This window comes from Rousettus aegyptiacus, unplaced genomic scaffold (assembly GCF_014176215.1).
Source record: "Rousettus aegyptiacus isolate mRouAeg1 unplaced genomic scaffold, mRouAeg1.p scaffold_m13_p_16, whole genome shotgun sequence".
Classification (NCBI taxonomy): Eukaryota; Metazoa; Chordata; class Mammalia; order Chiroptera; family Pteropodidae; genus Rousettus; species Rousettus aegyptiacus.
In genome coordinates, this window is record NW_023416291.1 from 10965569 (window position 1) to 10991720 (window position 26152).

The window sequence follows — 26152 nt, forward strand, 5'->3', positions numbered from 1 at the left end:
AAATAGCACTAAAAAGTTTATGATGAAAAAAATCATTATCTCCCTCCCCCATCCAGTGCCTTTCTACTCTGGAATTAAGCACCCTCAGTCCTACTAGCCATTTTCTCTGGAATTTGTTTTCCTGTTTAATAATATATAACTATTTCTTCATATATGGCTTGATAATTTAGACATTTGTTGACTTCTGGTTATGGAAAATGAGGACTTAGAACTTCATCATTTATATGTTTGCCTGCTTCTCTTTTCCTCATTACCTCATTATAGTTATATCACAGTATTTCGGTAAATCAGTACTATTTTACAGTTTTATAATTATGTATGTGTTCACTGTTAAGCCAAATATTACACTAAGACCACACTTCTGTTCTTATATAAGACTTTATTTATCCTGGAATTAATACCTGTCTCATTTATTCAGTTGCCTGATTTTCTGTAGACCTGTTGCTTTTCCCCCAGATGTTCTTGTATTTCTGCCATATGTTTATAAATAATATTTTCCATATTATGAAGTACATCAGTTCCATTTTTGCCCTTGCTGGAAACCTATTTTACGGTGGCCTTTGGCTTTCTGTTTCATTTTGTAGTGATTGTTCTCTAGATTTTTGTTTTGTTTTTTTTCTGCATTAGATTCTTTATTAAGTTACATGTTGTCTTTTTTTTAAAACTTTGTTTTGATTCTTTTTCATAGCTTCCTAAGGAAGAGTGCATAGAAATAAAATTTTAGCTTTTTGAGAAGGCTTAAAATGTCACTTTACTCACATACTTGATTGATAATGTAGCTGGGTGTAGAATTCTAGGTTGAAACTTAATTTTACTCTGAATTTTGAAGGCTGTGCATAATTGTTTGCTGGCTTTCTGCAATATTCCATTGTTATTTTAGGTAAGACAAGTTCAGTACCATTCTGATTATAGGTACCTCTTATGTGGCAGGTTTTATTTCTCTGGAAGTTTTTTATTTTTATTTTTATTATTTTAGGCGAGGCAACTCTTGGTTGACCTCACAGATTGCAAGGATCTTGTCAGTTTATAGTCCCTTGCTTTTTATTTTTTATTCCTACAGCACCTGGTCTTCCTAGGTGGTCTCCCATCCAAGTACTAACCAGGCCCAACCCTGCTTAGCTTCAAGATCAGACGGTATCAGGATCGTTCAGGGTTGCATGGCCATAGACCATTCCAGAAGTTTTTAAGGACCTTTTTTTGCCAGGATTTGAAATTTGCCATGGTCTGGCTCTTTTCCCTTCATTATTGTACATGTACATATTCTTGTCTCTTCACAGCTTGAGAGACTTCTTCAGTTAAAAAGAAAATGTTATTTTGAAATATAGTTTCTATACCTTTACTTTTTTTAGTTTTTACATTATATAACACTTGTTGGACCTTTTGGAGTGACCTAATGATTTTCTAATATTTCTAATCTATGTTCTGTCCCTTCATTTTGCTTTAACTTTCTGTATTTGAGCCTTAAGTGTTTTTTTCTACTGGCATTTTAATGGGATTTAGGAGAATATGGAAATTACATTTCATCATTCTGTTGTATTTAACAGAATCAAAAATTTAGCACTGAATTTAAATTTTTTGCATTTCTTACTAAACTCAGATTTTCTTTTTTTGTTTTCATAGAGATGTTATGAACATAAACAATATAGAAATGGATTGAAATTCTGTAAACAAATCCTCTCTAATCCCAAATTTGCCGAGCATGGAGGTAAGTGTAAATACAGTACTTACTTGTAAGTAGATAAAGCTTTGCTTACTTTCCTGGTCTCACTTATTTGGGTTCTATCACTCTCAGCTTCCTTAACTATTTTCCAGAGAGAATGGACCTTCTTGTCCTTGACTCCTGTGAGATGTTTAATACTGTGTTTTGAATTTAATGTCAAGAAAATGAGAACACATTCTACTTGAGTTCTGATTTATTCCTATTTTGAATATAAGTGCTGTAGGGATGGCAGAAGAACAAATAGTGCGACAAATATGCTTATTTAAGTTTAATAAGTAAATTTATTTAAGGTATTAGAAGAAAAATTTGCTTTAGAACATTGATTGAGCTGGAGAATTTTATTCCTTACAATAAGCTTATTCAGAATTTGCCCATGTGTCCTATGCTGATGAACCAGCATAGTATCTTAGTTTTTAAGGGCGTCATGCTTAAGACATATTTGTAAATTGTAATGTTCTTGAAAGTGTTTTTACTTTTTAGCTTTTGCCTCTTTGAGGGTTGAAGGTGGGATAGTGGGCTGTTTGTAGGGTAAAGGAAGAGTGTGTAGCTAAAATTGTGAAAGAGGCAAAGGAAAAATAAGCTTTCACAGGTTTGATTTGTACAGTTAGGAAAAATGTCCCTTTGATAATTCATTTGATAATGTTCTGTTAATGTTGAAGAGGGAGAGAGTAACATTTCTCTCAGCCTTCTTACTCTTGAATACTTTTGCTGCAATATATTTGTTTGGAGGTGGAAAGTAATGGGAATAAAAGTATCCAAATTAGTCTCTTTCATTTTCCTTATTAAAAATATTTGTGCTGACCATCTTGATATTAGGTTGTTTTATATTCATTTCTAAAGTATGCATACTGGTAATTAACTTTTAGTAATGTAATGATAGAATTTCAGTACAGCATAGCACTAGATTTCATTGTTTCTAAAATGTACTTTCTCCTCATATCTGAAATCAAGTTGCATATGAAGAAGTATCATAAGTTAATTGAAAATATCTTTGAACAGTTCATAAGATGATGGATGGTTTGTCTTAAACTTCATGGCAACTCAGAGTTTCATTAATACAGGCACTTTAAGATGTTTGGTAGATTTTAGAAGAATAGATTTTACTTGTTTGACAATAAAGGGCTACTTTCTGCAGTACCCTGCTACTTTTTTTATTTGCCAAATATATTTTGTTTGTTTGCTGCGTTTCCTTTTATACATGATTTATAATAATTCGTATATGATTTTTTCCCTTTTTTGCTTCCATTTCTTTATCTGTATTTTTCTATAAATGTCGATTCATAGGATAATACCTTTAATCTTTATCTTTTATTCCTAATTTTTCTAAAAACCAGGCAAATAAATTATAATGAATATTTTTTATTCCTTGATGCTTCATAAGATATACATTATAAAATTAGAAATCTGTTTTCCTTTTCTGAAAACTTAATATTGCCCTCAACACTATTTTAATCTGTTGCTTGTGAATGACAGATGTCTGATGTCTTCTTTTACTTGCGTATTTAATAGTAACCCAAAGAATCATTTTAAAGTAAATTTATGAAAATAAAAAATGTATGTAATTTATGTTCATTGAACAGAGAACTTAATTTTTATGTAATTTGGGTTCAAAGCAGTAAAGTCTGTTTCAAGATAAAGTTTTTCATATGTTAAAGGAGTGATTATATAAAGTCATTCCATGGAATTCCCTTGAAGAACAGTAGTAGAGCCATTGTATCTTGTTAGCATACGAATTACCAGGTGTTCATGCAATTTTGTACCTTTTATCTGAAGAAATCTGCAGAAGCCTAGAATATAGAAATGTGGTTTGTTTAACATGGTTTGTCAACTTTTAAAATATTGTAATTTCTGTGCTAACCTGGAAAATGTCCCAATAATCTCTTAAGTTTTCAGTTCTTAGGGTAATGTAATATTCGTTTGTGAGATTATGGTTACCTTTTTTGTGTTATTTTTAATACTTAATTTTTTTTTCCTGTCTTCTTACATTTTTAAAATAGAAACCCTGGCTATGAAAGGATTAACATTGAATTGTTTGGGAAAAAAGGAAGAAGCTTATGAATTGGTTCGTAGAGGTTTGAGAAATGACTTGAAGAGTCATGTCTGTATCCTTTTTGAGGTATATTTAAGGATTGGATTAGGGTGTCTTGAGCTAAGGCAGCAACTTGGGAGTTAGAAGTTTGGATTCCTCTTACATGTAACTTCAGAGATGATTCTTTCTTAAACTGAATAATAGCAACTACCTTTAATTCAGGGAACATGTTTATATACCTACCATATTCTAACATATCTATTTACAGATAAATGGGACTTGCCTTCAAAATATCTATGAAAGCTCTTTTCACACTTCAAAAAAAAAAGACACGCAGATTTCATCATGATCATAAATTTAGAGAAGGATATACTATATACTAAGAAATATTGGACAGTATTAAGGAGCTGATTAAAGGCACGGGCTTATGAGTGTGCTTCACTTAGGTTTGAATCTCAGCTCAGCTTCTTTCTGTGATCTTAGGGCTTATTTTCCTGGTGTGTTAAATGAGGGTATTCAGACCTACCACACATCATGGTGGTGTAAATATTTAATGATGCTTAATGTAGTCCTGATAATACTAATGACTATATTCGATAAATTTTATTTTATTAAGGGAAGTGTGAGAAAAGAGTCGGAGCAAGTACAAATCTCTGAGGGAAAATGGAATAGTTGTGGGTTGCTACTTTTTAAATAGTTTTTAAATAATATTTCTTTGCCTATGTTGTGGGCTAATACAATTTTAAGTGCTGAAGAACTTAGGATATTTTCAAGTGTTTACCAGGCCCCTAGCATAGTACAGACCAAGAAAACAGGGATTTTGCTCTTGAGTTTAGTCTAGCGAAGAAAGATACTTATTAGAAGCATATATAGAACATTTCTGAAGATTACATAAAATGTTACAGGTGGTTCAAAAATTATCACTGTTCTACTGAAGCAGAGGTAAATGAGTTGGGAGTAACCAGAAACTAAAAAGATAAGCAGAGTAGTAATTAATAAAACCGTCGTAGATATCTTTTCATCATTTTTAACAATTGCATAGTGTTCTATATGTATTTGCCATGATTTATACAATTAAGTTCCTGTTGATGGACATAAGCGTCTTTAAACTTTTAGCAATGTTAAATTCTTGGAGGATAGATTTTTAGGAGATGAAGAGTAGAGGCGGTTAAAAGGTGTTAACAACGCTCAAGAGAGGTGTTGGAGTCCTGAAATAATTGGGTGTTGGTAATTGAAATGAGAAGGAATGGAAAGATAGGTAAGAGAGGCCACATTACGAATGTTAGTGTGTTTTAAGGATTTTAAAACCGTGTTCCATCCAAGATTTGTTAAGCTTTACTTTGCCATTCATAGTATGAAAATAAAGATTGTTTTTAAATGAAATTTGTAATATTAAATGTGTATTTTTAGTTACATATGCCATTCTAGACATTCTATATTTTACTGATTCTGTTGAGAATCTGTGGTGTGTACAAGTTGTTAGATTGAAAAGTCTGAACCTGATAGAGAAATATTGTAAATTTCTGGAAAAAGAAGTAGATTTTTTTCTTTTGGTTATGTATATATTAGGTTACTTTGGCAGGAGAAAGTAAAAGCAGAGACTGAAGGTGGGAGAAGAGGTGACTTTTGTAGTAATCAAGGTCTAACGTGAAAAGGATTTATAGTAGGGGAATGGAATTGTGTACATATTTTCCTTTATAGCATTTTTTACAACCAGTAATTTTGCTTACTTATCTTTCTCTTACCAGACTCTTAACGTTCTTTGCATACAGGAGACTACCCATTTTGGTCATCTGCCATCCTAATTATTAAGAAATTTGTTAAATGAATGAATGTTTTTATGTATAGTTAGTTGCTTTTTAGGAACTTTGTACTGAACTAAGGATTCTGTCCTAAGGACCTTGTTAGCTGAAGAAAGGAAAGTATACATGACTTAAATAATTATATATCATAGATATCCATTTCCTTTTTCCTTTTAAAAATAAAGATAAGTTTTAACTTTTGTTGAGCTTATATTTTGTGCCAGCCAGTGAGCACTTACATACATTAATTCCCTTTAGTCACCAAACTACTATACTTTACTTTATAGACTTTTTATTTGCATTTTATAATTGAGGAAACATTAACAAGACTAAATAAGTTTTCCAAGGTCACAGAGCTAACAAGGCAGCCTGGACCTATTTTCTCTGGCTCAAAAAGCTGTACTGTTTTCCATTGTATTAAGCTACCTTCTATCTTTATATTCTCTCCTTTTCTTTCTTTCTCTTTTTTTTTTTTTTTTTTTTTTGAAGCTTGTAATTATAAGTAGCTGTAGTTCTCCGAGTTTCCTGGGAAACATTATTGGAATATTATTTCTTGACTTAACTAAATCCTTTAGGTTGTATCCTTAACTAAATCCTTTAGGTTGGCATGTTTATGGCCTTCTCCAGAGGTCAGACAAGAAATATGATGAAGCCATTAAGTGTTACAGAAATGCGCTAAAATGGGATAAGGACAATCTTCAAATCTTAAGGGACCTTTCTTTACTACAGATTCAAATGCGAGATCTTGAGGGTTACAGGGTAAGTAAAGTAGAGAATTTTTTTTATTCTAGGGGAAAATATTGTTAAAATATTTAAATCTTTTTTGAATACTTCCTAATAAAATTTATTTTAAAAAAGAATTTAATTAAATTTACACCCTCCCCCCTCAGTACTGGTTGTGTTTATGACTGGACTAATCAGACTTTTAAAGTAAATTGTTTTACTGTGAAGTGTAGACTTAGATTACTATATAGGATTGAAGTAATCAATTCAGTGAAAATTAACATTAGTATTCCTCAAATAGGCAATTACTTTGGATTAACATGCACTATAACCTCTAGTTCTCACATTTTTCTGGGAAGCACTTTTTTTTTTTTACCTTCATCGGAACTAATATTCTGTCTTCGTAGTTAAATTTTAGCCCTTAAATCATTCTATTAAAGCAGATCTATTTTGATCTAAAAAGATCTGATTTAATAGAATGTAGTACCTGCTGAGTTGTTTCCTACAAATCTTAATTCAATAGTTGGGCCCTGTATTTTTAAACATTTTTTCCCTTCGTATTATCTTTTCCATACTGTCTCTTAGAGTAAACAGTAATTTTTTAAAAAATTACAAGATTACCTTGGAGACCTCACTGTGCTTCTTAACAAAAAAAATTTTTTTTTCGCTTTTATAAAGCTACACAATATGGATGTTTGAAACTTTAATATTATTATTCTCATCATTGTGTTGCAAATCGCTCAGTATTGTGGGAAAATTAATATGATCTTTTTAAGGAGCATTTGCTTTCACTGTAAACCTAAGAAAAGTGGTTTTTTCCCCTTAAAGGAAACAAGATATCAATTACTTCAGCTTCGACCTGCGCAGAGAGCATCATGGATTGGTTATGCCATTGCTTACCATTTATTAGAAGATTATGAAATGGCAGCAAAGATTTTAGAAGAATTTAGGAAAACACAGCAGGTAACAAACAGAAGCCAGAACTAGTAAACTAGGTCTGATTTTAAGTATAACTGAAAGAACTGTATATAGATGTGCTAACTTTTCATTTTGAAATAGTTTCAAACTTGCAGAAAAGCTGCAAGAATAATATAAAGAGCTTCATACAGGAGGTCACTCATATTAACTAATTGTTAATATTTGACACATTTACTTTAATAACTCTCTCTATTTAAATCCTTTTCTTGAAATATTCGAGAGTAGTTGTAGACACTATGAGCTTTTACTCCTAAATGCTTCAGTGTGGTATTTCCTAAGAATAACCATGGTCATGAACTTTATAGATTATCAAAAAACTTGAAAATTCAATGTTGATAGACTATTATTATCTAATCCACAGCCCATATTCAAAATTTATTAATTGTCTCTGCCCTTGCTAGGATTTTTTTTTCTTTCCATTTGAGGATTTAGTTTAGAATTATACCCTGCAGTTAGTTAGCACTTGTCCTTGGTCTTTTTAATCTGGAGGTTTTGAAGACTTTCTTTGTATTTCATGACATTGATATTTTTGAAGAGTGCAGGGCAGGGCTTTTGTAGAATGTCCATTAATTTGGATTTGTTTGATGGTTCTTCATTATTATACTTAGGTATTTTTGGCAAGAAACTACAGAAGTACTGTTGAGTCCTCAGTTTATCACATTAAGAGGCACATGATGTTTTCCTGTTCCATTTGATTACTTGTTTAAGGTGGTGTCTGTTAAGTTTCTTCACTATAAACTTGTTGTTTTTTTCTCTTTGTATTTTATAAACAGCTGGATACTTTATGAATAGTCTGTTCTTTGTCAAACTTTCACTGCTAGTTTTAGCATTCATTGATTATAATTTTTGCCTGAATCAACTCTTCTGATGATAGTTACAAAATGGTGACTCTCTCTTACTCCTTCTAGATTTATTATTTGACTTTATATTGTTAAGAAAGGGCTTTCCTTTCTCTCCTGGTATTTGTTATATGTAAGGACTTATAGATTCTTATTTTATTCAACAAATTATAAGTTCATACTGTCATTATTTACATAATTACACCCTACACAGGTATAGGAATTTTTAAAAATGAGTTTTATAAACCAGACATTCTTCGACTTCTTGTATGTTTTTGAGTGTGTAAACAATTTTCTAACATCAAAACAAAATTCTTACTGTTAGTGTTCCTTATATCCATATCCAGACATCCCCTGATAAAGTGGATTATGAATATAGTGAACTCCTTTTATATCAGAATCAAGTTCTTCGGGAAGCAGGTCTCTATAGAGAAGCCCTGGAACATCTTTGTACCTATGAAAAGCAGATTTGTGATAAACTTGCCGTGGAAGAAACCAAAGGTATTTTTTAAAAACGATGTCATTCTAGTATTTAATTATGACAAAGAATAAGGCTGAAAAATGTACCTGCTGATTATTGTATGTAATTCAACTTTCTGATGATAGAAAATCTGGTTTTTTACTCATGTACTTTGAATTATCTGTAATGTGGGAAATACACATTTAAATAGTGGATATTGTTATATGTAAAAGTTGCAAACAATAAAAATTATTGAATCGACTCAATAAAATATTTTTTAAGTATTTTTGATCTGAAAATATAAGATTTAATCAAAATATAAGATTTGAGCAATTGTTTAATTTTATAAGACAGGATTAGATTTCTTAGAAACAGCTTATTAGCCAGAGTGTGTATACCAGATTTCTTTATTGTGAGTCATGTATATTGGTAAATCAGTCTTTACTGAAGTATATGAGAAGTTCCTAGGGTTCTTGATAGTTTATCTGAATGTCTTTCTGGATATAGCAAAATACATGAATCGAAATCAGAGATTTGGGTTTATATGTGTGGATTGCGATAGAAGGCTAAATCTTTAAAGATTGTCAGTTCTGCTGTTTATTGGAGGGCTGAGAAAAAGGAATCTTATAGTTTTAAAAGTTGAGGAACTGATTATAGAAAATGAAAGAAAAACTAGTAATTGAAAATACAAGTGCTTTCTAAGAATTGAATCATTTCTTCGCCCTTGTTAGTCCAGGGAACTGAAGTTTGTTCGTTTCCAATTCCGTTGGCTCCCCTTGACTACTAGAAAAGTGTGGTGCCGGTACGCATAGTAGACACAGTAGCCATTATTTGCCAAATGGACTTTGAGCAGAGGGTGATGCTACTGGCAAGAAAAAAAGTGGAAGTTCATGGCTCCTGGAGCTGAGTTGTGAACTATAGATTCTGGATGGCCTGCTTTCATTTTAGTTATCTTTTAGCAGTTTATTAGTTATAAAGGGAGAAGACTTATGACTTAATGGAAAGATCACAAGTTGGGAAAAAAATAGTTTGCTCTGAAACTAATAAATATTGAATGTCAACTGTAATTGAAATTTTTTAAGAAGGGGGAACATATATATTTTTTACGTTAAGAAGATATGTTTAGATTTCTCAATAAATCTGTTTAATATTACCCATGGCATTAAAAAACAAAACAAAACACTTGTTTGAGTTCCTTCATTGGCTGGCTACTAACTAGCTATATGACCAGGGGCAAGTCTTGGACCTCATTTTATTTATGGAAGTACATGACAGTTTTTAAAATACTCTTATGTACATTATTTTATTTGCTCCTCTTGATAACTGTATTAGTGAGGAAGAGTGACAGATCAAGTTAGACAAGGACTCAGAACTGACCAGTGGATTTTAGCAATTTGGAAGTCACTGGTAACTTCAATAGAAGCACTTTCTGAACTTTTGGCAGGAAGGTGATAAGAGCCCAAACAAATCAAGTAGATTTAAACGAGTTTGGAAGTAGAGGAATTGCAGGTAGCATATGCATAAATGACTTCTACAAGGAGTTTTGCATAGGACAAGAGACACTGGGTGGTGGTGGATGAAATGTATTATAGGACCAGAAGAAGATTTTTTTACAGCATGTGCTTACGTTCATTGGAGGATGATCCAGTATATTTGATACAGTAAGAGGGGATGTGATCTAGTGGGTAAGTTGAAGGATTAGCCTTAGATAACAATGAATTGTTCATTCACAGTAACAAGAGATGGTAGAGTATATGGGCAACTAGGTGTTAAATGTAGTGAGTACTTTGGAATTTTCATTGCTTCCGTTTTTCTCAATGAAATAGGAAACAGAGCCATTAGTTCATTCTATAAAATATGTATTGAATACCGACAGTGAGTCAGGTATTGCAGACAGTGTATATAAAGAGAATAGAGAGAAACTGAGAGTGGAATCATGAGTCTTTGGAAATTTCAGTAATAAAGGCATTGTTGTTCATGGTGGATGGTCAAGATAATTTAGAAGCTTCCTGGAGTGGGCGAGTGGGCATATAGTTAGGCAGAAAGTTTCATTAGTTCTTATTCTACCAGTTTCTTCTGTAAAGAAGGTGAGAGAAGACTAAAGGGAGGAAATGAGAATGGATGTAGTGTAGGGGAGAAAAGTCGCAGGGTCATTTTTAGTGAAATGGGCTTTTGGTTAATACAGAGCAGGCTGTCAACCTCGGCACTGTTGAGATTTTGGGACCGAAATATTGGGGTTCGAAGTCTCTCGTGTGTTATAGAATGTTGAGCAGCGTCCCTAGCTTCCATCCATCATATACCAGTAGCACCCACCCCCCTTTACTGTGACAACTTAAACTTCTGCAGAAATTGCCAAATGTACCCTGGGTGGCAGAAGTGCCCTGGTTGAGAACCGCTGGTATAGACATAAAGAATATGGGCTCTTTCAGCTAAAATGCTTCGATTCAAATCCTGACTTCAATAACTAGCTGAAAGACCCTCAGCAAGTTTACTTAAGTTCTCTCTGCTTTTGCAAATAATAATAACCTATCATAGAGTTTTGAGAATTGAATTAGTTAATGCCATGTGAAACGTTTGAAAGTCACTAGCACACAGTGAGCACTCAGTAAGTGTTCATTTTTATTATCTGATGAGAGCAAAAGGTGCAAGGATGAAGTTATGGCTTGAAAATACCTTTGGTCAATAGAAGCCCATTACAGTTATGGATTCGGAGCAGCATTTGAGGCTTATGTAAGTTTGGAGTTCATACATTTCTAGTGATACTAGCACCTCTGTTCATTTTTCTGGAGACTTTGCTTCCTTTTGTGTGAAGGTGTGGAGCAAACACCTGGAATGATCCAGGCCTTAAAATTAATAATAAGGTAAATAAGGGAGACTAGGTTTTGCGATTGATTTTGATACTTGGGGCTGCTAATGTCATTCAGGGATGAGGTTGGTCATACAGCCCAGAGACGACAAGCAACGAGTCTATGCGTTGCTGAAATGGCATGAGGGGATAAAAGGGAATACTTTTTCTTTAAGGTAGGATTAGTGAGACAAAAAGAAGACAAGACAGTTGAGGTTAAAGCAAGATACCTGTGTGGTAGTTGGAGGCATTAGAAAAAGGTTTTGAATATGGCCATGATTATCAGCTGCTACAGCAGAATCGTTTTATAGTTGATTAAGGGATGATAAGGTTAGGTTATTGGATTTAGTTATTGATTTAGATGTTGAAACTGTCCGTGTTATGTCAGGAATAGTAAATGATGGCTTGGTGATTGTGTTCAATGAACGTGAGAAGTAACCTGGAGTTAAAACAAATACTTGAGTTAGTTGAGGATGCGAAGAGAATGGCATTTCTAAATATGAACTTTAAAAAAGGAGAGAATAAAATTCCGTGGTGTGAATAATCTTGTTGAAGGGAATTGGGAACCCAGGAAGATATCAGATCTATCTACTTCACAGTGTTGAAGAGATTTTAAGAGAAAATTTGAGGAAAAGATAAAGTTATAACCAGAAGATATTTAGCTAATTTAACTCGTTTTTTGTTAGGAGAACTTCTGTTGCAATTATGTCGTTTGGAAGACGCAGCTGATGTTTATAGAGGATTACAAGAGAGAAATCCGGAAAACTGGGCCTATTATAAAGGCTTGGAAAAAGCACTCAAGCCAGGTAGTATTGTTTAAAACTTACTTTCTAAGTTTTAATTGCTTTTCTTGTTAGTATATATTTTATTAACTCATTGAAGAACATAACTAGAAAAATGGTGGTTAAGAATTGGTTCGGAATCTGAATATAAAAATATATTTGCAAACTTACATTTAATATGGATGAGAGAAAAATTTTAGAAAGAATTTTTAAAAATTCACAAATGTGGCAGCATCAAAACCACAAAAGGGACATTTCCACTGTCAGAAAAGGAGATGTCTCCCTAAAGGAGAGAAGCAAGTGTAACCTCTATAGTAGCCTGTGACTGCAGTTGAGTGGCCTGCCCGGGGCACATGGATGTAGCCAGACTGAAAGAGCAGCACTTCATCATGTGGGAAGAGGGACGAAATTTCCATCACTCAAATAAATGGGTCTAAAGACTCTTTTCCTCTCCTTTCCCTTCCCGTATCACCCTCTCCCATGAATGGGACTCTTTTTTGGGGGTATAGTTTTTATTCTACCTCAATTATGTACCGTTGGATATTCAGCATAATATTAAAATATACTATTATAATCACCATAATTTCAAATAAGCACATCACAAGTATATTTATGTATAGTTTAGTCCATTAGCTAGAAATTCAAGTAAGCATTTGGGCCCTTTTTTTTAACCCCACATTAATGGGAAATTTTTTTTGGTGTATATTTTTCTCTCATTTAAAAAAAAAAATAATAATAATACCCTGATCAATTAACCTTCATGTGTCAGTTTTACAATACTTATGAGGACAGGCCCAGAACATATCATCTACAAATAGGCTTAGATGAAATGATCTGATTTGAAACTGTTGTTTCCCTCAAGACTGGTAGTGAGCCATTCCTGACACATCGATCTATGCAGGAGAAGCCTCGTAGCAAAGAATGTCATACTACCTTAGGAACACCAGCGCAGGAAGAGTAAAAATCTTGGCAGCAAAATCTAAGATGAGGCTGTGGAATTGTAACCCCGAAATACGAATAGTTATGAGACAGTACCAATCAGGAATCTGGGAAATGAAAAGCTTACTTACTTATTGACACAAAAATCTTAGTAGATTGAATAGAAGAGAGGTCATAGCTGAGGAAAAATTAGCAAAGATTAGTGAAGTGGAAGATTGAACTGAGGAAAGAGCTCAATTGAGAGTAAAAGAGAAAATATGAAAGTAATATGAAGATATAGAAGATGGGATGAATCCAGGATTTAGAGGAGTTAGGAAAGGAGGGTCTAAAGATAATAGTGGAGAAGCCATATGTGGAAATATTATAAAGAAGTAAAGAATGTCCTTGGATATTGAAAGGTTACCTAAAACAATATGGTGAAGAAAAATATGTATTTTATATGAGTATAGGTATTTAAAATAAAACTATTAGGAAATATTCTAAAATGACTGTTGATATATGTAAGTGATTGGATAATTTATTCTTATCTTCACATTTTCAGTTTCATATGATAACTTTTATATACTTTGGCAGATTTGTAATTTACTAGAAAAATATCCAAGTTATAATCACATACAAAAATAAATTTTTTTTGTTGTCCACAGTTAATATGTTAGAACGACTAAAAATTTATGAAGAGGCCTGGACTAAATACCCCAGGGGACTGGTCCCAAGAAGACTGCCATTAAACTTTTTATCTGGTAAGTGAGAATAATCACAAAAGAATGATAATGATGCTATAATTTAAAGTTCTTTCCTTGGGTTTAAATATATAAGTATGCACATTGAGATTAAAGTACACGTTGTTAGAGTTGCCTGGGTAAATGTAAGTCAACAGGATTGTTTTTCTTCTAAGGTGAGAAGTTTAAAGAATGTTTGGATAAGTTTCTAAGGATGAACTTCAGCAAGGGTTGTCCACCAGTCTTCAATACTTTGAGGTCATTATACAAAGATAAAGAAAAGGTAAAGCAAAGTACAATTTTTTTTTTTACAATGATTTCTTTCCTCAGTAGTTGGAATAGTTGATTCTTGCTTATCTCACATTTTGTGTATCTCCTATCAGTCTTACTAGCCTGCAGTGTAAATTCTTCCATGTCTCTTTTTCATCCTCTTCTTTTTTTAGCTAAATAACTTACTGCTTTTTAAAAATATTTTCATTTGTGCTGTATAATTTAATCAATGTAGGTATGAACAGTTGATAAGGTAGTGATTTCTTCAGTATTTTCTCAAATCCTTGCCCATGGTGAAACTCAGAAGTGATTTTTTTTTTTTTTTAACTAAGTTTTAGCTTAGTAATCTTTCTCCTTTTTTATTTGGTAGAAAAAAATTCTGTCAGAAGAGTTTGTTTGCTGTCCCAGTAAGTCAACTCATTCTTTCAGCTACATGTTACAGTATTCAAAATGCTTGTAAAGAGGGTGTTTTAATCTTAATTTAGATTATTTTGCTGGCCAGTAGAGTGGCGTCAAGATGTGTTGGTAGGATAAAAAAAAATCAGTTACAGTGAAGAATGAGAAAGATGGGACAAACTAGACACGCTAAATAAACACTTCAAACTAAAGCATAAAAGGTGTACTGTTTGCCAGTCTTGTTCAGTGGCCCAAGGCACAGGCTTTATTGATGATTGTTCCACTTTTTTTCCTTGCATAAATTATGTTTATAAAATGTGGTCTGTTATTTCCAGTTTGGATAGAGTGAGAACTTGACGCTTATGAAGCTGTCTTGATTTTAGAATGCTGTAACTCATTTAAATTGGTTAAAAATATCTAATTCTTGAGTCCATGATATTCAACTTATAGAAACAGTACTTTCTTTTTATTCTAATTAAGGTCATCTTAAGTTTACGTAATATTGAGTTATACTCTGCAATGATGATAATAAATGCAACTGATTCAAACAGGTTTGAGAAAACAAAACTCTTAGTAAGCATGTAGCTCACCTTGTGGGAGCAGAAGAACGTGGGCGCACCAGAATAACCTAGGTGTGACCATTCAGTCCTCACAAGTCTGAGGTAATGGAGAGAGCTGGTGTTAATCTGTTGAGTCAGTTAAGTTGAGCGCTTCTGTAGTAATATAAATCCATTACAGATGGATTAAGCAAGGAAGGGAATTAATAAATTAAAAAGTATTCACAGATCTCTTAGGAAGCCAGGAACAAGTGTACAGTCATGATTCAGGAGAAACCAGAACTTGGACAGCTACTCATTCTCCTGGATCTTAGAAAGCTACCCATTGTTCCATGTGTCAGTTTTACTAATGCTTTCTCTGGGATTATGAAATTGAGAGTTGGTGCTTATGGAATTTCTCTTTTCACATAGTATTTAATTCTTGATTTCTGAAGAGCAGATGCTTACTGTGGGTGTTATATATGTGGATTGAGATAAAAACGAACCACGATAAAAATCATCCACAGCGTTCTCCTTTTGTCCAACCTTTTCCTGATTTCTAGTTCAGCTTGATGCTTTATTTTTTAGCAGGGAAGGGAGTTGTCAATAAGTTTTTAGAAAGTTAAGTCTTAATACACACCTTCAAAAATATATGGTATACTTTAAAATTTTTATGCATAGGTTAAGAGATTCATAAAAGAATGTGTGTGAATGTTTAGGTCTTTAGTAGTAAATAACTCATTTTGCAGAAGTATAGTAATTGTGCGTGTATATATATATATTTTTTATTAAAGTGTGCTTGTGTGTTTGTACTCTAGGTGGCAATCATAGAAGAATTAGTAGTAGGTTATGAAACCTCTCTAAAAAGCTGCCGGTTATTTAATCCCAATGGTAAGTGATCAAGTTTTGTTTTGAAAACATCTTGAAATTTTTAATATACTACAGAATTCTTAGAAGGTCAGTATTGTTTATTATTTAGGCAGTAAGTTTAGTATATTTAAACGTTTTTTCCTTTTAGGATGGAGATGTATTAATTTGCACATTGTGTGAAAATATTTGTTAAGAGAATCACATTAGTTTATTAAAAAACATTTCATGTAAAATTTAAAACATCTGCAGAACTGTATGTAATAACATGACGATCATCCATTTACCCACTACCCAGCTTCAATAATTTTTAACTCATGTTCTTACATCCTTCTACTGCCATGTTATTATGAAGCAAATCCCAAATATCACATCATTTCATCCATGAATATTTTAACATTCCAAAGATTATAACCATAATATCATCACCACACCTGAACAAGAAAAAAGCCCATACTTACATTTCTGGGTATCTTAGAAATGTCATTTTTTCTCTTTGTTTTTGAAGTTTGCTTGAATGAAGGTCCAGAGGAAATCTGTGCTTTGAATTTGGTTGATATGTCTCTTAACTCTCTTTTAATCTAGAGGTTTTTCCTCCATCTTCTCGTCCTGAAACTTGTTTGTTGAAGAAATTAGCTTTTTTGTGGTGTTTTCCTAGTCTAGATTTTGCTGAATATGCCCCTATGCTGTTGCTTAACACATTATTCCTCTATCCTCTGAATTTGTTATAAATTGGTAGTTGGATATACTACTATGCTGTCTAGTATGATAACCATCAGCCACATGTGGCTATTAAAATTTTTTTTAACGAAGTCAAATTGAAAATTGAATTCCCCAGTTGGCAGTAACTACATTTCAAATGTTGCTCAATAGCTATGTGAAGCCACTACTACCTACCTTATGGACAGCGCAGCTACAGAATGTTTCTGTCTCTGCAGACTTCTAAGGGACAGGTCCTACCAGAGGCTTGATGAGGTTATAAAAAATTTTTCCTGGTTGTTTGCTTTTTGTTTTGTTTTAAGTGTAAGTGCGAGACTATTTCACGGGTGATGGTGTGCTCTTCCATCAGGAGGCATGTGTTTTACGTGTTAGCAACTGTTAGGAATTACAGACTAGTGATATTCCATCATTCATTTTTTATTACCGTAAAAAGGGAATTTTTTTTCTTCATCTATTTCTGCTTATCCAATATTTCAGTGTGTATAGGAAAAAGAAGGGAAATGCTGCTTTTTCAACTCCACCTCTTCTACCTTTTTTTTTGTTGTTGTTCTTTACCAGTTTTCAAAATAATGAATTGGTCTAGTAGCATCCTTCAAAGATGGCTAATACACATTTTAAAGGTATTATTATGAATTTATAGATTTAAACATATTTGGTGTATTTTAAATCATTGCAGTTATAAGTGGTTCCAGCCTTCGGATGCCATGATGGTAGTTGACAGCCTCCTTGAATTCAATATGACAGGATTATTCCGGTTCATCTCATACACTACCCATAGTGGACCTGGAATCAGTTGTTTTTCCCAAAGAGCCCTGGTTCCTACAGTGGGGAAGCCCCATTGGGGCCTGGGGTGCTCACTGCTGATGGATTGATCATTGTTTCTAGGTCTCAGGTTAATTTTAATAATAGTTTTTAGAAGGCATTACCATGGTTTCAGTGGTTAATCATCATAATGTTCCTTTGATTATCAGCATTTTCCTACATATTTTACAAATGTGGAAGAGGTTCAATGACATGCCCAAGAATATGCAGCACTTTAGTTGCAGATCTATCAGATCGGGAGTTGGTGAGTTCCACTCCTATTGTTTGTCCACTGAGCCATCCTACTTTTCCCAGGATAAAAATAAGCAATCTATTGCTTTCTTTGAAAGCAAATAACAATTCTCAGATTTTAGAAATTTGTGTTAATAAAAGCACTTTTTAACGTGCTTTTTTTCTTAAGAGCATATAAAAATTAAATTATGAACTAAAATATAGAATAAGCATTTTTACTTATCTCTTTTCTTGGGGTATAGTTTTTATTCTACCTCAATTATGTACCGTTGCATATTCAGCATCGTATTAAAATATATTAAGACTTATAATCACCATAATTTAAAATAAGCACATCACAAGTATATTTATGTATAGTTTAGTCCATTAGCTAGAAATTCAAGTAAGTATTTGGGCCCTTTTTTTTAACCCCACATTAATGGAAAATTTTTTATGGTGTATAATTTTTTCTCATTTAAAACAAACAAAAAAATAATATCCTGATCACTTAACTTTCATGATTCTAGTACAAGTTGTCTTTCCTCACCCCTTTCAGTTTCCTTTTTAGGCAATTTGTTTATCTGTGATCTCATTTGTCTGCCATACTTACTATGTAAAGTTCTTACTAAGTGCAAGGCATTGTGGGCTATAGTGATCCATAAGAGAAAGAGTGATCCCTTCCAAAGATCTTATAAATTTAGGGGTAGTTTTATAGTTAGATATATAAATAACATGGTTCAAACTACTTCCTTATTAATAAAGGTGGGGTGTTCATTTGATATGAGTACCCTCTTAAACTATACATTGACTAATCTTGGTTTCTTTCCTCTCCTACCCCCTTCTCCCACTTTTTAAAGATGATGGAAAAGAGGAACCACCAACCACATTACTTTGGGTTCAGTACTACTTGGCACAGCATTATGACAAAATTGGTCAGCCATCTATTGCTCTGGAATACATAAATACTGCCATTGAAAGTACACCTACGTTGATAGAACTCTTTCTTGTGAAAGCTAAAATCTATAAGGTAAAAATTTATTCCCTTTTGTTTTTATTAAGTAATGAGACTTAAAATTGTTTTTTTCTCTGTTCTATAGATTCTAAATGCTATAAGAACAGTGACTATTTGATGGCTCATAAAACATGGAATAATGTTTCTGCAGCGCCTTTAGGGTAGAAATTTGGCCATTCTTTTGGCTTTTATGGCCTTTATGTTGAATTGTGTTATTGTGATGTAAAGATTTCAGTTATTATTCAACCATAACTTTTGAGTATGCACTGTGTGCCAGATACTTGTTATAACAAGTACCTGGGGGAACAAGGTTATAATAAAAACAATAGACAAAACTGTTAAAAAAAAAAGTTAAGTGTTTACTATTAGAGAGCCTGTATTCTTTAGACTAGAAAGGTATCAGAACTTATGTTACGATAGAATGTATGCATCTACATTGATTCTTAAGAGTCAGAAGAATACCTTTCTTCCATTTATTTTAGTTTTTTATCGACAGGTAACTAATCACCTGCATAGTAAAATTAGCATACTGACTGGTTTATTTTGTTTTCGTACCCTGTAAGCATGCTGGGAATATTAAAGAAGCTGCCAGGTGGATGGATGAGGCTCAGGCCTTGGACACAGCAGACAGATTTATCAATTCCAAGTGTGCAAAATACATGCTAAAAGCCAATCTGATAAAGGAGGCAGAAGAAATGTGCTCCAAGTTTACAAGGGTTTGTATGGCTAGTGTTTGTTCTTACTTATGAATAGATGGTTATACTTGTATACTTTACTTATTTTTTAAAGTTTGTTTCTAGTATTTTTAATATCAAAATAGGATGTCATCAGAAAAAAACAAATCAATATTAGTATAAAACATTTTCTTTTTAGATGGTCGTATAATTTTTAAACGCTGATTTATGTTGATAGATGTTCAGATAAATTTTTTAGGGGCGAAGGTGACTAATATTAATCTGAGTACCTGCTATGTGCTAGTGTCTATTTCTTATGTTAGTCTCCAACTCCGATTATGTAGATATTTTGATTAATCATGTACAAAGGTATGTATTCTGTGTACTTGTTAGAAATATAATTTCAATTTCTTTCACATATTAACTAGTCCCTCTCTGAGAATGGTTGGAAAAATAGGAAATGATTTTGAAAGAATTTAAATCAATTGACTATCTTTTCCTTCTTAAGTTCAGTGGTGGAATAATGTATTTAATAAGAAATAGTCTTGTCATTTTTGTGTAGGAAGGAACATCAGCGGTAGAGAATTTGAATGAAATGCAGTGCATGTGGTTCCAGACAGAATGTGCCCAGGCTTATAAGACAATGAATAAATTTGGTGAAGCACTTAAGAAATGCCATGAGATTGAGAGAGTAAGTACCCTATATATATAAGTTTCTCATTTTTTTCTGTTAAATGGTGAAGGTTTGGGGCATACGCTGTTGTTTTTATCATTCACAGTAAGTGATTTCTAAATATCAGTATTTACATTTTTCAGTTTTTATAATGGAAATATTATATATTACATTTTCAGCCGACTTCTCTTGTCTACTCTTTCTGCAAGAATTCATGTACAAAACTTTATGGAAAGTGTGTATCTTGCTTATGTTTTCATTGGTTTTTGAATGTTTCTTTCAAATTGCTGATTTTTCTTTAGTAACACATACAAAGCTCATTAAATTAAGTTATCCTAGAAACCTGTTTGTTGTGGAGTTGATTGGTGATGCCACATATCTTAGATATTTATAATATAAAACCTTTGAAGCATTTTCATAGTATTTCTGCAGCCTCTGTAATGCCTTATTTTTTGATAAATTCATTGTTTTCTTTGTCTTTACTTCCGATTTGTTTTTGTTTTCACAGATAAAAAGTTAATATAATTTCATACTTGTTTTGTTGTCAGGTAGAGAATTCCAGAGCTTAGTTGAATTGTGTTAGTTTCTGGTTGTTTGACTGACTTGCTAGTTGATTTCTCCTCTGCATACTAGCATTACCATTGCATAGGATTCAGATCTGTATCCTCAGAAAAATTACCAAATACTACATATTATAATCCTTTGCGAATTGTTCTGAATATAAAAACTGAATGTTTAACATGTAAAGCTACTGTATTACACCATTATGTATACTAATAAATTATGTTTGATTTGTCATGAGAGCTTTATTTAAGTATGATCAAGGAAGGAATAAATTCATGTGTTTCAAAGCATTGTGTTTCCTTTCATTCAACAAATAATTCAGTGCCCAGAGTATTCCATATACTTTGCTAAGTGATGGCCAATTGTATTTGTTTATTTGATATGCGAAGTATTTACATTGAATGATTGTAATTTTTATTTTTATTTTGCTGATTTTTTTTCATGCCTAGGAAACAAGTAACTCTAAGGCTTTGATTTTATTAGTTTTCTTTGATATTGCTATCCTTCAGTATAATAAAAAGGACAATTTTGTTAGCATTTTATAGAAATCACTGATGACCAGTTTGACTTTCATACATACTGTATGAGGAAGATTACCCTTAGATCATATGTGGACTTATTAAAACTAGAAGATGTACTTCGACAACATCCATTTTACTTCAAGGCAGCAAGAATTGCTATAGAGATCTACTTGAAGCTTCATGACAACCCCCTTACAGATGAGAATAAAGAACACGAAGCTGATACAGGTATAATAAACAGATTTGTTTGTTATGGTATATGCATGTCTGTTTATGTTTGTGTGTAATGTGGGTTTTTCCTGAGCTTTTTGTTAAGCATCTTGTGGGAAGATATTATAGTTGGCCCTCTACATCTGTGAGTTTTGCATCTGTGGATTCAACCAACCATGGATCCTAGAAAGTTCCAAAAAATAAAACTTGTATTTGCCATATGCTGAGCACTATACTGAATCCATGCAAATGAAGTGATGTGTAGCCTATGTGCACATCTAGGTTATATGCAAATACCATGCCATTTTATATAAGGGGCTTTAGCATCCACAAATTTGAGTATCTACAGGGATCCTGGAACTGATTCCCTAAAGATACAAAGGGATGACTGTGCACATCATACTTAGAAAATGATGATGGTCATTTCTTGTGAATTTCTTTAAGCAACAAAAGAAAAATACCGATTATGCTTATAAGTTAACTAAGAATTTAATTTGTAACTGAGCATTAGCTTTTAAGAAATTGAATTTCATGAGGTCTGTATTTAATAAATGGTTCACCCAATACTGTAAATTGCTAGCTACAATACTATAAATTGCTAACTATGTAATTAGTGTTGACACTTGACATTAATGTTGGCTGTCAGTATATATAGTTATTTCTCCCTTTAAAGATAATTTTTAATCAACCTACTAAAAGATGACTATTGCCTGAACATTAAAAACCAGCTTGGAATTAAGCTAGTAAAATTGCCCAGTTACTAATCATTTGACCACTTTTTAACATGCAATTTGTGTAGCTGATGTCAGGGCATGTAGGGAGGAGTAATTATTTGGGAAAGGATCTCAAAATGAAATTGATTTAGGCATGTAGAAGGATATAAATTGTACATCTATATATTTTGTGACTTATTCATGGCAAAAATGTTACAGGAGTTGAGGCATAAAATGTGTCCGAATTTTTTCTTCAGCTCTAAATTCCTCTTTCTAGGTTATGGTCAGTTGCTTTGTGTACCCTTCCTCCTGCTCAGGACCTTTGCATTCTGTTGTTAATTTGTTATTAAATTTTACTTTTTGCTAGCCAAGTACAGTTTGGGACTTTCTAAAACCACACATTGAATCCCCTGTACAGAGTTTATTTGAATCTCTTTCTACCTCTTGTTGATTCTTCAAGTAGAAGGAAAATGTCAATAAGATGCTACATTCTACAGGACAATTTACAGCGGAAGCTGAGAGCTGAGATCATCTGGCTTCTTTTGTTTACCTTTTTATTCACTCTTCCTGCCTTCCTCCTGTGTATTATTTGTACTTCAAATTTTACAAATAATATAAAATTAATGCTATACAAAGTTGAAACCATTCAGAAATATACCTAGCAAATGTGAAAATCCCCATTCCTTTTTTTACTTTTTTTCCCCCAAGGGAGTCACATATATGGTGATCCATTCACTTTTTCCTTACCCAGTTTCCTTTCTGCACAATTGTAATTTTCAGTTATATGTATGTGTGCTTCACACACACATTTCATGGTGGTTCTCTGTATTGTTTGGTTTTCCTTTGTTTAATTTTTTAAAGCCCAAAAGTGAGATGATAACATCTAGTGTTCTGCAGCTTCCACTTTTTTCATTTTCATAGTATTGCTCCATGTCTGGATGCAGGTTATTGTAATCATTAGTGATTTTAATGGCTATGTAGGAATCTATGTGGATTTCTTTTTCTACCATTACAGAGTTGTAGTAAATCATTATGCATGTATTTATTTAGCATTGGTCGTTACAAGTGGAAATTACTGAGTCAAAGAGAATTTGAATTAGTGTCAAATTGTTTTCCATTAAAGGTTTATCAGTTTTATTGCCACCAACACTATATTGAAATTGTCTTTCATTTTACTTCATTGCTAACGCTGAAATTTACCCATCCTTTATTTTTTGTTATTTTGGGAAAAATATCTAATTTGTAATTCCTAGATTTTTAAGAATGGAACAGCTGTATATGTTTTACGTGGCTTTAGAATTTCTTCTGTGATTGAGCCGTTTATATCTTTTGCCCATTTTATCTTTAAACTTCTTGATTTGTAGGAGTTCTGCACATGTTAACAACTCTAATCCTTGTTTGTATATTGCATATATTTTCTTCCTTTCATCCAGGTCTTACCTTTATTTATGGTGGGTATCTTTTATTATGTAATAGTTTTAGTTTTTATGAGACAAAATTTAGTGTTTAATGGCTCTGAGTTTGGCTTAGAAAGGCTTTTCTACTTAAAAATTTAAAAAATTTATAAATATCTTCTATAATATTTGCTTTGTTATATTTACACTTGGTTATTTAATCATCTGGAATCGATTTTTATATGTGATGTGTGGTGGAAGGTAGCTTTTTTTTTTTTTTTACCACCAGTTAGCAGTTGCTAACTCAACAGTATTTATTGACGAGGTCTTCATATTCCCCCCTCCTTTAAAATGCCACCTTTATCATGAACTAAGCTCTGAAAAAGTCACGTCTAACATATAGTGAAAGATTTCTAGCCTGTCTTGAGACATTCCACAGTTTGTACCTCAAGGGATGTTGTTAATTTTCAGTGTCAGATTTTTACTTTACCAGGTAGTTATTCATTATTCCATCAACAAATATTTAATGTTTTCTCTCTGTTTTGGTATACTGCTGAGATGGGCCCTAATAATACAAAAATTGCAAGTAAAACATGTTCTTTTCCACAAAGGAGCTCACAGCCTAAAAGAGAAGCAGATTTGTACATCAAGTATTGTGACAAGCAAAATGTCTGAGGCATAGTGGCAGCACCGACTGGAGAATAAATAACTTTGACAAGGTCAGGGAAGGCATAACTAAGAGAAAGCATAGTCCAGAGCCATAGAGGTACAAAACAGCTTGTTATAGTCCTGGAATTGCAGGTAGTTTAATATTGCTCTAGGAACTCATGTGGTTTTATGCTTTGCTGTGGTTGCAACACCAGGTCTCCACCTGCTTTCAAACATTTTTTTGGAAGAGGATACTGTGCTCCAACAACTGGAATCGTTAAAAGGCTAGGTTACACATTGGCATGTGAACATATATAATGTAATGTTTTTATGGAAATTTGTATGGTAATATTAAGTAGTAGTAATTGATCGTCATTAATCTGATTAACATGCTTATAATTTCATTAACACTTACTGCCTACAGCAAATATGTCTGACAAAGAACTAAAGAAGCTACGTAATAAACAAAGAAGAGCTCAAAAGAAAGCTCAGATAGAAGAAGAGAAAAAAAATGCAGAAAAAGAAAAGCAGCAGAGAAATCAGAAAAAGAAGAAGGATGACGATGATGAGGAAATTGGAGGTCCGAAAGAAGAACTTATTCCTGAGAAACTGGCCAAGGTACTCTGTAATACTATTTAGCACAATTGAGTGAAATTTCATGACCAGCTATTGTCATTTTATATTGTTTTATTCAACCACTTTGATAGATTTTAGAGCAAAAAGTCATTCTATTTTTAGGCTTCTATCTTTGATTCCCCCCTCCCTCCCCCTCCCCCGATTATATTTCACTTTTGAAAACTTGGAATAATGATCTAGATCTAGAGTAATCTAGTGTGGTGTAGGATAGTTTTGGCTTTTGAGTCATTCTGATCTGGGTCCACATGTCAGCTCGTACACTTCACTGTGTGTCTTGGACACTTTGTCTAACCTCTCTGATGTTTTTCTCATCTATAAAATGGGACTAGGAAAGATCCTTACTAGGCAGAGATGTTAGAATGAGAGGAAGATATGTGTGTAAAGAATGTAATATCTGTTATAAGTGATAACATGCAAATTTTTATATTCAGACTCACTTGTTAAAAAGTGAGCTTTATATATGTATCTCTGACCCATGTTGTCAGTTTACAACATTTCTTTACTGGACTTTGCTTTTTGAACCTAATATTTTAAAAGTCCCTAAATATTTTCCCCCAAGCCAGGATCTTATCTGCCATTTTAAACCATTAAGCTGAAACCAAGTTATTCATTGTCACATGAACTGTTTTGATTAATAATATGCCTATATACTTTTTCTTCTGGCCTTTGGCATCCTTCTACTCCCTATGAAAATAACTGCATAATTTATTATGTTAAAGCAATATAGTAATAAGCAATTTGCCCTAGGGTTCAGTTTTAGCTTCACTGGCAGCTAAAAATTCAAAAGTCGTTGATTGCTTTATAACGAAGGAAAATTATAATACATAACAAATAGAGTTGGAAAATTGTTTTAGAATTATATCAGAGCAGATGGTAATATCTCATTCTCACTTATTAAGAACCGTGGAGAAATCTAGTTTAGATTTCACAGGACCATATTGATATTTTTTCACAAATAACTATATATTTTCTAGAAATGAAGATAGTACCCTTTTATTGTTTTGGGAGTTTATTGGAAGACTATACAGAGAAGTGAGTAAGCACAGAAAATTGACCTTTCAGGCCTCACGGATAATTGCAGAGTTATTCAGGGTAGTATTAACTTTAGGGACCTCCGATCTCTATGCCTCGCTTCCTTATTACTACAACTCTTAACACCATAACTGACTGCTTGCCACTGTTATTCTTTCTATCCATGACTTTCTCTCTATCCCATGACTTTCCTTAATGATTTTTTCTTTGAAACTCTTCATGTCTTATAGTTCTTAAAGAGAGGATCTTTTTGGATTGTGTAGTCACTGTCTTAAAGAGTACCCCTTTGAGCAGAATTCTTATACCAGGCCTCGTTATAGACTATTGGACTTTTCTTGTTTCTAGCCTAGAATTGCTAATGTTAGCTAGAGGGTTGAAGAGTCTCAAAGTAACACCTACTGAAAGTGCTTTGCTTGGA

General features: G+C 32.9%; 1 protein-coding gene and 1 pseudogene across 2 annotated transcripts in view; one reads left to right on the top strand and one right to left on the bottom strand.

Annotated features, from left to right (window-relative positions):
- The window catches only part of NAA15 (N-alpha-acetyltransferase 15, NatA auxiliary subunit), a 60925-nt gene that overhangs the window by 21385 nt on the left and 13388 nt on the right, over positions 1-26152 (top strand). For both annotated transcript variants that reach the window (XM_016154046.2, XM_016154047.2), the window contains exons 2-15: positions 1621-1705; positions 3718-3822; positions 6153-6310; positions 7103-7237; positions 8439-8592; positions 12083-12202; positions 13762-13857; positions 14013-14119; positions 15857-15929; positions 18515-18684; positions 19233-19385; positions 19906-20034; positions 21116-21329; positions 24491-24684. In XM_016154046.2, coding sequence (XP_016009532.1) covers positions 1621-1705; positions 3718-3822; positions 6153-6310; positions 7103-7237; positions 8439-8592; positions 12083-12202; positions 13762-13857; positions 14013-14119; positions 15857-15929; positions 18515-18684; positions 19233-19385; positions 19906-20034; positions 21116-21329; positions 24491-24684 — 1893 coding nt within the window. The remainder of the gene's footprint in view (positions 1-1620; positions 1706-3717; positions 3823-6152; positions 6311-7102; positions 7238-8438; positions 8593-12082; positions 12203-13761; positions 13858-14012; positions 14120-15856; positions 15930-18514; positions 18685-19232; positions 19386-19905; positions 20035-21115; positions 21330-24490; positions 24685-26152) is intronic.
- Positions 1052-1169, bottom strand: LOC118612720 (annotated as a pseudogene).